The sequence below is a fragment of the Myodes glareolus genome, chromosome 18 (genome assembly GCF_982192425.1).
Source record: "Myodes glareolus chromosome 18, mMyoGla1.1, whole genome shotgun sequence".
In the NCBI taxonomy this organism is placed as follows: domain Eukaryota; kingdom Metazoa; phylum Chordata; class Mammalia; order Rodentia; family Cricetidae; genus Myodes; species Myodes glareolus.
The window spans coordinates 24,285,432-24,303,771 of NC_142043.1; the positions used below are offsets into that span (position 1 = coordinate 24,285,432).

The following is an 18,340-nucleotide window of genomic DNA, read 5'->3' on the forward strand; positions in this document are numbered from 1 at the left end:
GATTTGGAGTTGAGGTATAAGTGAATCCTCAGTTTACTTAACAGCATACGCATATACAATAGGCCATATTTCTAAATAACCTGAAACGGTGAGAGCAGATTGTGGGGAGTGGAGACTACAAAACAAAACAGACAACAACAACCAAAATACAGTCAACCAACCAACCAAAAAAATAAAAATGATGCAAATGTTCATTTCACTCCTTTAACAAATAGTTTCTTCATGGCTGGCCATATAGTTCATTGGTAGAATATTTGTCTAACAACTGTGACAAAACAACTTACTTTTCTCTCTTGAAAGAGCATAGAAAGAACATTTAAATTTCCAAGAACAGACAGCAGTATGTTTGCCCACATTTGATCTCATTAGTGACAGCCAAAGGACACACAAATGCATACCCTTCAATATATAATTAGTGATATGTACTTAAAATATACTCAAAAAATTGACATAGTATGCTCTTATATATTGCTAGTCTGGGACCATGGAAGCTGCAGCTCAGGAGAAAGGCATGTGTCTAGCATGGACAAAGCACGGGTTTGAGCTCCCACTGCCCCCTAAAATAGATTTTTCTCTACACACAATCATTGCAAAAATCTGACTTCACAATACATTTTTAACTAGAAAGCAATACGACAGTTCTCTTTAGAGCACCAAATTACCTCCACTAATTGATCATTTGTTTCCTTAAAATTAAATTATTATTCTTTGTGTCTCAAGACAAATGCAAGCCTCCTTTTCTAAACTTTTCATATCAATGTGCAAGAGTCGCTTCTTTCACCAACAGCAGTTGATCTACCATTTAGCAGAACAAATTAAGAACTTATCAGCAATTATGAAAATAATTTCCTTCTTACATTGAAATACTTTGCGGTGCCTCAGCTAAGCACATTGTTATTCTGGGTGGCGTAGGTGTTGCTGAAAAGCAATGTGAAAATAAGACCCTGAATTATGAATTTGTCCTGTGAATACTGAATCAGTTTGTATTTTCTGTGGCAGAACAACTTACTCTTCTCTCTTGAAAGAACATAGAAAGAACATTTAAAATTTCAAGAACACATAGTATGTACAGTGTATACACTGAACTAGACAACTATGTACTTTGAAATCATACTTTGTATTCTTTGTATCTGTTCATTTATTTTGTATAACACTTATATGAATATAGGGAAGGGGAAGGCTATGCAAATTTGATATGATATTAAATACTTCATTGTATTTTAATTCAGTAAATATTTATTAAATTCTCTGGTCCAGGCACTGTGCTAGACATTAGAAAAACAGAAATGGGCTCACAAAGCAATGGTTCCAAAGAAATCCATGAATGAAGACAGGCATTCCAGAGAAAGCTAATGTTTTCAAGACAAATCTTACATTCATGGACCTCTCAAAAAATGGATTCTTTTGTGTTTGGTATTTGAAACAGAGCAAACATTTAAGAAAACCTCAGGTCAGACTGAACAATTTATCAACATAGGTTTATTTATCAATAAGCCGTCTTTTTTTTAAAGTTACGGTGAGGAGAGGGCAGCTTGTCTATAGCACAGGGGCATTATTCCTCTGGCTTCTTTCTAGAAAATGGCCTGCTATTTCTTTCATTAGCAATGTAGTATATCCATTTATAGATCATTTTCTAGTATTTTCCTGTTTTCCTTTTGCATGCAAAAGTTCCTTTACTTTCCCATTATATCCATTCTTTTGTACAGCTACAATAGACTGGATAATTTCTAAACAACAGAAATTTATTGCTAAAAGCACCAAAGGTTGAAAAATCTAAGCTGCGAGCTTTCAGTGTCTGGTGATTGCTTATTTCTCACACACCATGCCTTCTACCCGGTACTCACTGATGCCACCAATGCTGTAGCAAAGTATTTGAAAAAAGCAACTTAAAAGAAGACAAAATTAATTTGGCTAGTGGGTTTAAAACAGATAGAGAAATCCCATATGGTAAGAAAGCATCGTGGCTCTCATTCAATCCATAACAAGCTGGGATATGAGCCCAATTATCTTATGAATTATATTGGGTTAATAAAATTCTTGGATGTATATTTTAAGCATACAGGTGTTCTCATGTTGTAGCTCCTCATTGGCTACCACTGTACTCCTTAACATGGTTGAAAATACATATGTGTATGGATCATTGTTTTAATACTATTTCTGTTTTTAAATTCCTCTTTCCCTCATAACCAACCAACCAACCAACAGAAATCCCGGGTTCAAGATTCAAGTTCTTATCTGTGTATATAAGTAACATTTCTTAAAACCTAGTAAACACAACTTCCTCTGTTGATTATAACTACAATCACTGAGGACAGAAGATGGTGCCACCCTTCTTAAGAAATGATAAGAAACTGTCCTATCTTCCTTGGCATAGGCAACTAAGAACAGTGACGGCACTTGAGGGAATTCAGGACAAGGAAAATTTCCTTGATTTTTGATTTTTCCCAAACCAAAGTTCAACTGAAAACATAAAAAAAGAAATTGTAGACTGTAAGTTCACACTAAAATAGTTATTTAGATAAAGTATGATAGCAATTTCACAGCCTTATGTGCACTTTGTCTTACAGATACCAATATATGTTAAAGAACAGATTTCTAAATTACTCTCTATTTATAGGCTGTGTTTTCATATATTTTTAAATGTTTTCTTTGGGTTTTAATCTTTGCAAATTCTCCTCTGTGATAGCAACTCAGCTTGACTTCAAGTGTAATTTGTAAAATATTGTGACTTGATTTATAACCCTGAAGTGTAATTACTTCATGCCCATTATATCAGCAAATGAAAAGGATTAAGCAGAAGGCTTTAGTTTCTACCAAAATCATTACTACTGCATGCAATACTATTATGTTTCCTCGGAAACCCTCAAAGTTATATCTACAACTCCTAATTTTTAAGCAGATATGAGAATAATTTTATATTGTTCTCATATTAATGAATGTTCTCTCTACCTACATTTTACTTATTTAAAAAACATTCATCAACATTCTAAGATGTGAATCATATATATATGAGACATACACACACACACACACACACATTGTTGCTGTGGTTTAGATACTATTTGAATATGTACTCAAGGAACCATGTTGATCTTTCTCTCAAATAGAATAGGATTATTAAAAGGTGGGGTCTAAGTTGTTTTGATTTGCATTTCCCTGATCGCTAAGGAGGTTGAGCATGACTTTAAGTGCCTTTTGGCCATTCAGAGTTCATCTGTTGTGAATTCTCTGTTCAGTTCAGTACCCCATACACCTGTCAGAATAGCCAAACTCAAAAACACCAATGATAGCCTATGCTGGAGAGGATGTGGAATGAGGAGAACACTCATCCATTGTTGGTGGGAATGCAAACTTGTGCAGCCACTGTAGAAATCAGTGTGGCGGTTTCTCAGGAAACTGGGAGTCAACTTCCCTCAGGACCCAGCAATTCCACTCTTGGGAATATACCCAAGAGATGCCCTATCATACTACAAAAGCATTTGTTCAACTATGTTCATAGCAGCACTATTTGTAATAGCCAGAACCTGGAAACAACCTAGGTGCCCCTCAATAGAAGAATGGTTAAAAAAGGTGTGGAACATATACACATTAGAGTTTTACTCAGCGGTAAAAAACAATGACATCTTGAATTTTGCATGCAAATGGATGGAAATAGAAAACGCTTTACTAAGTGAGGTAAGCCAGACTCAAAAAGAGGAATATGGTATGTATTTACTCATATGTGGATTCTAACCATAATTAAAGGTCTTTGAGCCTATTATTCGTGATCCTAGAGAAGCTAAATATGAAGGTGAACCTGATGAAAATCATGTAGCTATCCTTCTGGAGATTGGAAATAGACAAGAGTCCCAGGTAACCTCGGGTGCATGGTGGGGGGTGGGAGGGTTGTTGGAAGGGGAGAGGGTTAGAGAGAAGGGAGTAGGGGAGGAATGGGGAAAGCTAGGTGGACTGGGATGGGAGGGAGGGAGGAAGAATGGATATGGGATAAGGGCAGAATATATTTCAACTAAGGGAGTCATTTTAGGGTTTACAGGAGACTTGATTATAAATAGGATCCCAGGTCCAAGGAGAGATCCCCAAATTGTTCTCTGGACAGAAGAGAGGGTGCCTGAAACGGTCTAGGCCCATAACCATACTGATGAATATTTTGCTTATCACCATAGAACCTTCATCTGGCGATGGATGGAGATAGAGACAGAGACCCACATCGGAACACTGGACTTAACTCCCTAGGTCCAAATGAGAAGCAGAAGGAAAGAGAACGTGAGCAAAGAAGGCAAGATCAGAGAGAACCTTCATCCGACGATGGATGGCGATACAGACGGAGACCCACATTGGAGCTCCCCAAGGTCCAAATGAGGAGCAGAAGGACCAAGAAAATGAAAATGAAAAAGGAAATAAGGACTGCGAGGGATGCTATCACCCACTGATACAAGGGGACTGATCTAATGAGAGTTTACCAAGGCCAGTTGGACTGGGACTGAACGAGGACGTGATCCAACCAGATTCTCTGAACGTGGCCGGATTCTCTGAATGTGGCTGGCCCGGAGTCTTTCTGAAAAGCCATTGACAATGGCACTGGGACTTGTTTCCTCTGCATATACTGGATTTTGCGGATCCAGTCTGTCTGGACATTCACCTTCCTGGACCTGGAGGGAGGCGGGAGGAACTTGAACTTCCCACAGGGCAGGAAACCCTGACTGCTCTTAGGGATGGAGAGGGAGGAGGAAAGGGAGTGTGGGGAGTGGGAGGTTGGTGGGAGGAGGGGCAGAAATGGAAACTTTTATAATTTAATAAAATTACAAAAAAAAGGTGGGGTCTAGTGGAATGTCTTTAGGTCATTGGTATCTCACTCTTCTTTCTGGCTACTGTTAAGTAACCTGCCATGATGCATTGCAAGAGACAAAACTGTTTTGTTTATATGTTCAGACATCAGAACTGTGGGCTATATAGTAGTAGGTCTATATAGCCTTAAGAATTTCATTAAGGTATAATAAATAAACTAGTAACACCTCTTCAATAACATCTACAGGTAATCTTTAGTTAAGTACGATTATTGAGAATTCAAGGCACAAACTTCCAAAGTAGTTTTCTCTATAGTACAATTAGAGAATTTTGAGCCTTAAAATAAAAGAAGGAAATGAAAGGATAAATTTAAGGACTTTTAAGGAAAATGTCCAACCTGTTGTTTATAAGATATATAAGTAAAGAAAAATTTTACCCCGAATCATTCAAATGGCAATAAATAAATACAGTTCAAAAATTATCCAATAAGAATGTGTAAGTCACTTAAATCTTTCATCTTTTAAAAAATCAAACCACAGATATTACTAACTTACGAAGTTTATCAGGTGCCTGTCTTCCAGCCAAATCCAAGTTATTAATAGCATGCCCCTTAATATTTTAGCAACATACACTTTAAATTCTGTCATAAGAGTGTGTTGGGGGACATCTCACAGCCCCTAAGAAACCATTTATAAATCCAGTCTCTCTAAATACCCTCTCTACCCTACACAGGTATCATGCATACACATGGTGCATAGCCATATGTGCAAGAAAAATACCTCTGCACATAAAATAATTAGAAAAGAATATACACGCATAAAAATAGAGATCTCTGCAGAGCAATAAAGCAGATGAAAAATCATCAAGTAGAGTTTTTAGAAGTGAGAAAACTAATAATTCCATATAAGCTTTGTGGATGATTTATATTTTGGACCAATCTGAAGAAAGAATTAGTGAACTGAGTGTTCCACTTAGATGAATAAAGAAGAGACTTCATGCTCCTTTGCATCACAACAATATATCTGAGGCTGGGTAGCATAATAAACAATAGAAATTTATTCTGGAAGAACAAGGTTAAGAGCCTGTATCTGGTGATGGTCTCACAGACCTGAGGTGGCACAAGGCACCACAAGGAAAAAGAAGACAAACAGCACACATAGTTGTCTCCTCTGACCATGTTCTCCAACAGCATGCAGTCATGGAGCTAGTTCGCTGAGATGGTCCTATCTGTTATTCATCATACACATATACAAAGGTCCATCCTCTGAATACCACAGTGGTAGTCATAGCTGTTTCTGCCCTCTTATTTCTTAATTGAAATTTAATTTCAGCTCTTGAACTCAAACTATCCAAATCACTGCAGAGGAACAACCACAAAATCATGTTAATCAGAAACATCAAAGAGAGCTTATGATACAAGGAGGTCAAGAGAAAACATTCAGAATTCTAAACAAAGACGGGACAGATTACGGTGGAAGCTGTATTGGAAAAAAATGACTGATTTCCGATGTAATGAAACATCGATTCTCTCTACCCTTGGGTACCCTATGCTGACACAACCTTGCAAACATTTTCATTAATTTATCCTGATGTGAACTATAATCGATACTTCCTGTGTGCCAAAAGAGGAAAAGAACTTGAAAGCAGCGTTTTGGGCAGGAGTGGACAATTTGTTTAACATATAAAAGAGACTACATATTTTATTATTTGTGGCCACTGTGGTTTCTGCTGTGACTCAGTTCTCCAGCTATATATAGCACAACAGCCCCGAATAACAAGGAAGGATTGACAGCCTCGCAAACCTTCATTCACAAAATCAGAAACATAGGTTGGTGCTTTCTAGCCTCTATGACAGAGGGTCAAGGCAGGAGAAATAAACCATGGAAACATTTCCCTTCACTTGGATGTGACATAAAGGGTTGCCCTACTACAGGCACTTTTATAAACTTTAAAAGGGGTTAGGTTAAAAGGGATTCATTTATACAGTAGCAAATTTAAGAAAATTTATTCAGGAAGTTAGGCATTAAGGGATAATAACATAAAAAAAATCTATGTTGTAATTTAAAACATCTTTTGCTAACATTCTAAGAATAAAAAGAAAAACTTTTCCAAAGAAAGCCACAAAAAGAAAGAAAGAAAGAAATTTTGCACCATGGTATTATGAGAAAATATGTATTTTTGGTGCCTAATATCATCAGAAAAGATTAGTATGCTAGAAAAACAAAAAATATTGACCTTTAAGTTTAGTTTAGTTTTCTCGTCCAGTGAAACTTTAACATTATAACATCAAAAGAAAATTAATATTTTGTATTGCCTGCATCCTTTTTGGAGACAGGGTCTGGTGTAGAACTTGCTCTGATGATCATATCTGTCTTCATAGAGATCTTCTGGACTGGAGGTACAGGCCAGCATGGGCTCCCACATGGGAGCTGAGAACTGAATCCAGGTCTTCTATAAGAACAAGTGTCCTTACTTGCTAAGACATCTCTCCAGATCCCATTTAAGCATTTTAAAAGAAGCATCTTCCTTCTTGAATAGCTAATGAGGCAAGGCAATAACAAAATATGTTTGAAATTGCCAAACTACACAGTGTTTAGTTTGAGTGCACTAAAGAGCCTCCATTTGGTATCACCCATGTGCTAGGTTATCTTAGAAATAAGATTGAAACAAGATATAAGAGACTGATGCATGATCTGTTCTACTGTCTAGTAACTGTTAGAAACATTTCTGGACAGATAAATCAAAGCAGAATCAGGACTACTTCTTAATTAGAGAATATATACAGGACATAGAAAGATTTCATCTTTACACAAAACTAGGTGATGAGTACTTTTTGGATGTATAATGTCACATGCATGTACAGCAGGAATTAAAGTTGTAATGTATAAAAAATATAAATCTTGTTTCTTACAGTGTTAAAAAAAGACAAAAGGAGAACAATTCACTAACTATGAAAGTAGGAAAAATGGCATGCCTTTCCAGAAAGCATGTCCACAGCCTTCACCCATTCTTTCTATAACCCCAGACCCAGGTCTCAGAGTTATCCATAGTACTGCAGTAGAACACCAAGGGCAGCATCCCCCCACCCATCCATGCCTCTGGTGGATCCCTAGACCACCTCCTCCTGGCCTCCCTTTCCCCCAACCTCCAACACCAGCAAGCATCCGCCATGAACACACTACTGAACAGGCTCAAAAAACAAGCAATACTCAGTCAACACATTCTCTGAAAACTCAGGATGGAAACAAAAACCAAGCAATGAAACTCCCAATCAACTGACAGGAACTCAGAAATCAGCACCCAGACCTATAATTACCCCAAACCCCAATGCCTAGGCATTGGCACAGGAATAAAATCATTAGCAGCCAGAGCAAAATGTCAACACCAGAGCTCAGCTATCCTACAACACCAAGTCGTGAATATTCATCACAGTAAAAGAACAGGAAAAAGAAGTTAAAATCAACTGTATGAAGATGATAGAGGTCCTTACAGAGGAAATGAATAGATCCCTAGAGGAAAGCAAGGAAACACAAACAAAAAATTGGAGGAAATGAAGAAGTCCCTAACAAAACAACAGTTGAAGAAAACAAGTAAAACCATTCAAAGTCCTGAAAATGGAATTCATGGTAATAAAGAAAACACAAACTAAAGGAATCCAAAAGGGAAAAAATTTAGAAATGCTTTCAGGACCTACAGAGGAAAGCGTCACCAATAGACTATAATAAATAGAAAATTTCAAATGCAGAACTACAATAGAAAAAAATGGATATGTTGGCCAAATAAAATTAAAATTAAAATCTAAAAAATTCCTGGCACAAAACATTCAGGAAATTTGGACAGTATAAAAGGTCATAACAAAGCAGAAGAAGGAGAATATTCCCTTCTCAAAGGTTCAGAATATATTTCAACAAAAATCACAGGAAATTTCTTTTTCTAACTTAAAGAAGCAGGTGCTTATAAAGGTACAAGACTCTTACAAATCACCATATAGATTGGATTAGAAAAGAAAGTTTCTGTATCACATAATGATCAAGACAGTAAACATACAGAACAAAAAAAGAATATAAAAACTGCAAAAGAAAAAAAAGCCAAAGTAACATATAAAGACAGACATATTAGAATTATACCTGACTGCTTAATGGAGACTCTAAAAGTCAGAAGGTCTTGGACAGATGTGCTGTAAACTGTAAGAGAACACAAATGCTGGTGCGGGTTACTATCCCCAGTATAAATGGAGAAAATAAGCTATTCCATGATAAAGTCAAGTTGAAACAATATCTATCCACAAATACAGCCCTATAGAAGTATCTAGAAGGAAAACTCCAACCCTGGGAAGTTAACTACACACATGAAAACACAGAAAATGATCTCACATCACCAAAACAAAACGAAGGGAAACACAGACACACACAGACACACACAGACACACACACACACACACACACACACACACACACACGCACATGGCCACTCTCAACAACAACAACAAGAGGCAACAACAAAATAACAGGAACTACAAGTCATTGTTCACTAATATCTCTCAATATCAGTTACCTCAATTCCCTAATAGAAAGACACATTAAAAGAATGGATACAAAAACAGGACTCATCCTTCGGCTGCATACAAGAAACACACCTCAAGATCAAGACTTGCCATTATCTCGGGGTAAAAGGGTTGGCAAAAGATATTCCAAGAAAATGAAACTAATATGGAAGCTGGTGTAGCCATTTTAATATCTACCAAAATAGATTCCAAACCAAAATTAATTAAAAGAGATGGGAAAGGACACTACATATAATCAAAGAAAAAAATCCACCAAGATGACATTTCAGTTCTTAATAACTATGCTCCAAACAAAAGAGCACACACATCTATAAAAGAAACATTACTACAGCTTAAATCACACATTCAAACATTGACGCTCACACACTGATAGTGGGAGATTGCAACACTCTGCTCTCATCAATGGACAGATCATCCAGAGAAAAAACTAAACAGGGAAATACCAAAGTTAACTAAAATCACAAACCAAAAGAACCTAACATATATTTACAGAATATTCCACTCAAGCACAAAAGAATATACCTTCTTAGCACCTCATGGAACTTTCTCCAAAACTGATCACATACTTAGACACAAAACAAATCTCAACAGAGACAAGATAGTTGAAATAACCCCTACACCCTGTCAGACCACTGATTAAAACTGGATATGGAGGGAGGGATGGAAGATGGTTCAGTGGTTAAGAACACTGACTGCTCTTCCTAAGGACCCAAGTTCAATTCCCAGCATCCACATTGCAGCTTACAACTGTCTATAATTCTAGTTCTAGGGTACCCAACACTAATGGCAAAACACCAATATACATAATATGAAAATAAATAAATTAAAAAATAAGAATAAAACTGGATATCAGCAAGAGAAACAAAGAAAGTTTACAAACTAATGGAAACTGAACAACTGTCTATTGAATGATTACTGGGTCAAGATAGAAGTAAAGAAAGAAATTCAAGACATCATAGGTTCAAAGATGAATACACAATATACCCAAACTTATGGGAAACCATGAAAGCAATGCTAAGAGAAAAGTTCATAGCACTAGGTATCTACGTTAAAAAAGAAGGAGGAATCTCAAACTAACAACTTAGCAGCATACCTAAAAGTTCTAGAGCAAAAAGAAGTAAGCATACCCAAGAGGAATAGATAGTAAGAAAATATCAAATTGAGGGCTGAAATCAATTAAATAGAAACAAAGAGAACAATACAAAGAATCAAAGAAACAATCAGTTCTTTGACAAAATCAAGACAAATTTTTTATCAAAACTCACTGAAAGATGGAGAGAAATTATCCAAATAAATAAAATCAGAAATCAAAGGGGGATATAACAACAGACACCAAGGAAATCCTGACAATCACAAGGTCATACTTTAAAAACAACCTTAATGCCATCATTTGAAAATCTAAGACATGGACAAATTTCTTGATAGACACCCCTTGCCAAAGTCAAATAAAGATCAAGTAAACAATTTAAATAGACCTGTAACCCCCCAGTGAAATAGAAGCACTTATTAAAAGCCTCTCAACCAAAACAAAAACAAAAGCCAAAAAGAAACAAACATACAAACAAAAAAACCAAACCAACCAAACAAAACAAGCAAACCAAACAAAGATACAAAAACTGCCCAGGGTCAGACAGTTTTAACTCAGAATTCTAACAGACTTTCAATACCAATATTCCTGTCATTTCAGAAACAAAAATGGAGAAGGAGTGGATTGATGGCATTGGGAACAGAGGCGGCATCTTGAGGGGAGAGGGGCTGGGAGTAAAGGAAGGAGTGGGAACTGTGGTAGGATGTAAAATAAATAAATAAATTCATTTACTTAAAAGAACTTTAAGTATTTGAAGAAAGAAATTGAAGATGATATTAGAAGAGGAAAAAAACCTCCCATGCTCATAGATTGATAGGATTAAGAGTAAAAATGGCCATCCAACCAAAACCAATCAAGAGATTCGCTGCAATTCCCATTAAAATCCCAAAACAATTCAATATAGACCTTTAAAGGACAATTCTCAGCATCATAATGAAAAGCATAAAACTCAAGATAGCTAAAACAATCATAAGCAATAAAAGAACATCTGGCACTATCATCATCCATAGCTTCAAGTTGTACTACAGACCTATAGTAATAAAAACTGTAAGGTATTGTCACAAATCAGGCACATTGATTGAGGGAACTGAAGACACAGACATAAAACCACACACTATGGACACCTGAGTCTTGATAAAGAAGCCAGATATACACGCTGGGAAAAAGAAATCAACTGAAATAAATTGTGCTGATCAAACTTGATGTCTGCATTTAGAAGAATACAAATATATATTTATCACCCTGCACAAACCTCATTTCCACTTGGATCAAAGACCTCAACGTAAACCCAGATACACTGAATCGGAGAGAAGAAAAAGTGGGGAATATTCTTGAACTCATTGGCACAAGAATAGGCTTTTTGAGCGTATCTATAGCATAGGCACTAAGATAAACAACAAATGGGACCCCATGAGACTAAGAGGCTTCTATAAGGCAAAGGATAACATCAATAAGGAAATAGCAGTGTACGGAATGGGAAATAATTTTTTATCAACTTCACATCTGATAGAGGTCTAATATTCAAGATAGATAAAGGACTCAAGAAACTAGGTATTAAAAACAAAACAATCCAATTGAATGGGTACAGATCTAAACAGAGAAGTCTCAATAGAGAAATCTCAGATGGCTGAGAAACGCTTAGAGAAATGTTAAACATCCTTAGCCATCAGGGAAATGGAAATCAACACTACTTTGTGATTCCAGATCTGTTGGAATGGCTAAGATCAATAATGCAAGTGGCTGAGGTTACCGTCCTGCATCCATAGGAATGAGGAACAAATAGAGAATTATTGCGGAATTTTTAACTATGTAAAGATGTGTTACGTTTGTTTATGCTGTGTAGTATTGCTTTACCGATGTGAAGGTGTGTTACATTTGTTTATACTTCCTTTGTTAGCATGTAAAGACGTGTAACACTTGTTTATACTGAATTTGTTTAATTATGTAAAAATGTATTGCATTTGTTTCATCTTGCCTGCCTAAGGCATCTGATTGCTGAAATAAAAAGCTCAACCTCCAATAGCTAGGCAGTACAGGGGTAGGCTGGGCTGGTGGGCAGAGAAAGAATAGGTAGGAGGAGAAATCTAGGCTTGAAAGAAGAGAGAAAGTAGAATGCAGGAGAAAGAAAGGGACATGCCCAGAGCAAGAAGCAGGCAGACATCAGTCATATAGATAGAGAAGAAGGAAAGTAAGACATACAGAAAGAAAGGTAAAAAGCCCTGATACAAATAGTAGACGAAGAGGAACAGATTAAAATGAGATAAGGTCGACTATTCATAAATAATAATAATCTCTGTGTCATGGTATTGGAGCTAGTTGGTTGCCCAAAATGAAAAAGCTTGCTACAGAGAATATTATATGTTATGAGATGTTTATACTATGTAGCCAGTATGAGGGACTCAGTGAAATAGCAATATAGAAACACTTCCAAGAGAGTCGAATTTAAAATTGAAGTCTCAAGTATTAGATACAATATAACACCTATATAAATATAGTTTTTATATCACACAACACTTTATGTCACACAACACTTATATAAAGATAGTATTCACTCACACAAATATATTAAGGGATATCAGAAATTATATACAGCAGGGGTGACCTTGGTGATGGGTAGATATGGAGACCCAAAGTGAGATCAATGGGACTGTTTAGCTTAGCAGCTTTTTAAAAAAATTAATTTAACTTTTTTTTAAAATGTGCATTGGTGTTAGACTCCCCCTGGAACTGGGGTTACAGAAAATTGTGAGCTGCCATGTGAGTACTGGGAATTGAACCTGTATCCTTTGGAAGAACAGTCAGTGCTCTTAACTGCTAAGCCATCTCTCCAGGCTCTAACAGTTTGTTCAAAGTTGTACAAGTAACATACAATTATGAACTGGTTTTTATATAAAAATAATATAAAAATTTTAAAAGATGGAGATCTGATAAACCAAATTCAAAACATATTTTATAATTTCAACTTCACTAACATAATCATAAAATCATCATATAAGCTAGGTATGGTCAAATACTCCCTGCACTTGGGAGACAGAGGCAGGAGAATATCTGTGAGTTTCAGAACAGTCTGGTCTACACAACCACTTCCAGGGCACCCAGAGTCTACACAGTGGGATCCTGTCCCAAGACACACACAAATAAATAATGAATTTTTTTATGTCATCCCTCTCTCATATAGAAAGGAATATTACTACCTATTCACTAATAACTTTCTTTAGAAAATTTGTCCTCAGATTCAATCACCGAATCATTAAAATCATTGTAATCTAACAAAAAGTACAATTAAAACTGAATAGAGCAATAGAATACCTTGCTCTTCACTGTTGAAAACTCACCTAGGAAAGGATTTTAGCAAGAAAACACTCCAGTAAAAAGTATGATGAGATCAATTTTGTCACAGAGGAAAACTTTTTGATCCTTTTACAAATTTTTTCAGGGAAGCAAGTCAGAAATATACTGATCTCCTGAGATGACTTGTTTTGCTATGCAAGAAAACATACCCCACCCTCTTCAACCATTCTCCTCAAAGACCATGCACAAGCTTAATTTTGTCAAGCTACTGATTTTTTTGGAGGTGGGTACGAGTCAACTCACAAGCAGATGCTGAGAAAATTGAGTATGATTGATTTTCTAAGGTTAACACTGACCTCGGACACCAACAGACTAATAAATTAAAACTAACACCTGCTTTCTAAAAGAAATCTCAAAGAAGGTATCAATCTCGGGATGCTTTTTGTCATGTTGGAGTGCCACATTAGCAATCCTAATGAGTTTTTCTTTTCTTTAATTACCACATTTTTGGTACAAATATAAAAGTATATTCTGTCCAGGGGGAGGAGGATGAGAAGGGGGGGCAGGAGGAGAAGGAGAATGAGAAAAGAAGAGGAAGAAGAAGAAGAAGAAGAAGAAGAAGAAGAAGAAGAAGAAGAAGAAGAAGAAGAAGAAGAAGAAGAAGAAGAAGAAGAAAAAGAAGAAAAAGAAGAAAATCAAACTGCGTATTACTCACAGACATGTACAATAGCAACAAAAAGGAAATTAAAATTCCTTGTGTCTTTCTTTAGTAGGAACACATTTAGACAGTTATAGCGTTTGACCATTCACTTGGCCACAAAACATTCCAAGTTGCTCCTTAGAATACACAACCAACATTTTTCTCTAGCAATATCCCAAAGAGCAAAGCCATGGAAAATCTTACTACCATAGCCTTCTCAAAAAGATTTTCCAAAGGAAAGCACCAAAAGGCCGGTAGGTTCCCATGGTGTCAACAGCACGAGTTCAGATTCTCCTTATGGCACTAGGGCTCCAAGAAGACAACCCCTAAGATATCAGCATGCCCCAAATAATTAATATTACTAACTTCTTTGGCCTCATGAAAAAAATTAATTTAAAATTTCACGAAGCATTCTAGGGCTGAACATAATTATGATCTTTGGAATTCTAACAACATTCCTCCTTAGACTCTCTAGTGAGGGACGGTAACATCATAAAAATCTTAGAGATAGATCATGTTTTGAGTAAATGACACTGAGAAAATGTTCAAGTATGCACATCTGGCAACATTATCTGTGGGATTCATTTAGCATTTATTGGGCCTCCATTCAACAAAATAAAACAAAACAAAGCAGAAAAAAAGTTTGGAACACATAGGAGTCTAAGAATTAATTATGTCTTTTTTGTCTTTCCACATCAAAATGCCAGAGTTATTATTGCAATGATGACAACCTTAACCAGACGCTGCAATTAATTATAAGGGTAAGACTAGGAATATAAGGAAGAACCACCCACGCTTATTTAGTACCATTACTTTCTTTTGTCTGCATGAATCCATAAAAGATTTGAATAAATATTTTTTTAAAAAAATTACCCCATTTAATAACAGTACTCTTCATAATATCCATAAAAATTTCTTATTATTCTGATAACAGACTCCTTGTCTGCATGTTTTTGCTAAATGGTCAGAGAGATTGCTGTTTTCAGCTATGATGCTAACCTAAATTACTAAGGCACAGTATCGAAACAACATTTGAGTTTTAATAATTCTAAAATTTCAGAGCTGTAAAAAGAATCCACATAGCATTTGCTTACAAATTCTACAGTCCTGTCTGCACAAGTAACTGATGGTATCATCATCTCAAAAACTTCCATCACTCTGCTCTGGAGATGGACCACAGCAAAACTTGCGTCCCACTGGGTTATAGTTCCATTCACTAGCAGATAGCTAAGAAAACTTATTGTCTTTGAATATTTATCCCAATGTAAGATCACAAAACATCAGTCACTTACGATTTTGAGTCATCCCATAACACACAATAGGGATTCAAAGTGCCCTAAAAAGAAAGAGAACAAAATATACCATGAGTATACATATAAAAATTGTTGAATTATTGAAATACAAATTGAATGTTGGCTTTATAATCTTGTAGCCAAAGATATGTTAAAGATATATCACAAAGGGTTTTTGTTTCATCCTGTAAGAAATTCATATCTTCTTTCCCATAGATTTGGTGACTTGTTTTGTGAAATTTTACCAAAACAATTATCTTTATTCCAAATATAAACAGTATTTAGTATGTTGAAAAAGAAAACGGAATGCTTCATATACTGTAGCGTCATGTCATGGTGATTTCTATGTCACATTCATTTCTCTGATTGTAATTGCTCAATTACATCCTTTATGAAGACCAAGGCATTTACAATATTATGATAGATTGATGTGCCCACCCTGCACTACACATGTATACACTCCAGCACCATGTCATCTCATTGGCTTTTCCTAGAGAACAAGATAATGTGCTAAATGTCCATTTTCAGGGTCCAGTAACAAACAGAACTTTAATCAACAGGTCATATTTCAGTGAGGTCATATGTAATGAAACTCTAAGAAAAGGAGGTGCTAGCTTTTATGCATCTGAGTAATACTGTATTAAATACCCACCATGGCCTTTATGATGGTTTTTCTACACCTAGTTAGTCCAAGCAATTTGTTTTGTGGAGTCCTGATATTGACAAATGATTTCTTTCTGTTTGTCTGTTCATAATTGGCTTTCTACCCCCTTAAATCTAACTCAATTTTTTATGTAAAATATTTGTATATCTAAAAATTATCTTATGCTTCCTAAGAGTTTTTCTATTCCATTAAAGACATCCTGTGGCTTCATGTTCTCTTATTCTTTGTGATACATACTTCCTGAGACACATCTTAAAAGTCCACTTAGGTAAATCATCCACTTGCATCCAATCTGTGCAGAGCAAAGTGCTGCTATTTCCTCTCCAATTTAGAAAACATATTTATAATAATATAAACTTCAGATTATATCAGCTAGCTGGTAATGTCTTCCTGAACTGGAGTTCTATTACTCACATTGCCTCTTAACACAGAGTCTCTTTCTGATGTGGGTATCCTATACACTCACTGTCTTTTCAAAGCTTTGAATCATTGCAGGATTAAGATGCACACATGACTGTAACCCTATCCCACCAAGTCATTGTTAAAAACAGTGACCAGGCCAACACAGTTTAAAAGGCACAAAGCTCATATGGGCTTCTGTGTTCCTTTAAACATGCTCCGTAGGAAACAAGGAAGGATAACTCAGTCTTTAGGACTCCAAGTCTCTAATTACAGGGCTGAAAGGAATGTCCTGAATGTCTAGAAAGGGGTCATGGTGGGACAAGAGATATTCACTGGATCAATTTTAGAATTTTATTAAAAATAAAAATCAGTCTCATTAAAGTTTATGAAACCAACTTAACCTCATTTATTTATTACACACTTTAGTAGTTACATATGAGTAATTCTAATATTTATAACACAGTTTTACTCTCCAAAGAACATATTCAAGGCATCTTATCATCAGACAATCATATCCAAATATGATGTTTTCAGACTCTATTATATCATAAAGATACTCCCTTTCCTGGAAAAGAATGGCCATAGACCCATTGAAGGTAAATAAGAAACATGGGGTGGGAGAATTGTCTGTATTCTGTCAATCATATTTTAATAAAACGCTGATTGGCCAGGCAGGCAGTATAGACGGGAAAGCCAGACAGAAAGTAAGGGTGGAGCAAAGAGACTGGGAGCATTCTGGGAAGCAGGAAGCTCCCTCTGCCACTCCTGCCCAGACCACTGAGGAAGCAACATGTGAGCTGACAACTGAAAAAGGTACCAAGCCATATGGCTAACATAGACAATAATTATGGGTTACTGTAAGATGTAAGAATTAGTTAATAAGAAGACTGAGCTAATGGGTCAATCAGTTTATAACCTAATGTAGACTCTGCGTTATTTTCTTTGGGAATTGCTGGTTGTGGGGGTACCGGGCGGGACAGATACCTCAACAAGCCAGCCCCACATGTTACAGAAACATACATATGTAATGTTTCCATAACAAGCAAAGAGATATAAATATCACAAGTCAGATATTTCTAAGGACGACACTAATAATCTGTGCTAATAGCAAGAGGTGTTATGGAAGGCATAGATTCTCATTAGGCTTTTAAGGGAAAAGTATAGCTGCATGGTCATGCGATAAGGATACAATGGTGTCCCACATAGATTTTTCCTGTCTTTATCAGATCTTATCTGGTTGTTTTTAGATTTATGGCTATTGTAATTTTTCTGATAAATATTAAATAGCTAAAACATATAGTTTTGTTGTATTTATGTAATATTTTATTCACAGAAGCTCATTATCCTTGGTTTATCACAATGAAGAAGAGGACTTGGAAGTACACATTTCATGAATATTAAATACAAGTGGAGGTAAGGAATCTGCTTCTAGAAATCTTTCTTTTTTTCCTGAGACAGGGTTTCTCTGTAGCTTTGGAGCCTGTCCTGGAACTAGTTCTTGTAAATCAGGCTGGCCTTGAATTCATAGAGATTCACCTGCCTCTACCTTCCAAGC

The 18,340-nt window shown here is 36.1% G+C and overlaps 1 protein-coding gene across 4 annotated transcripts in view; it reads right to left on the reverse strand.

Annotated features, from left to right (window-relative positions):
• Adgrb3 (adhesion G protein-coupled receptor B3) overlaps positions 1-18,340 on the reverse strand; it is a 729,857-nt gene that overhangs the window by 298,875 nt on the left and 412,642 nt on the right. For all 4 annotated transcript variants that reach the window (XM_085679475.2, XM_085679474.2, XM_085679476.2 and 1 more), the window contains one exon: positions 15,720-15,763. In XM_085679475.2, the coding sequence (XP_085535601.1) occupies positions 15,720-15,763 (44 nt within the window). The remainder of the gene's footprint in view (positions 1-15,719; positions 15,764-18,340) is intronic.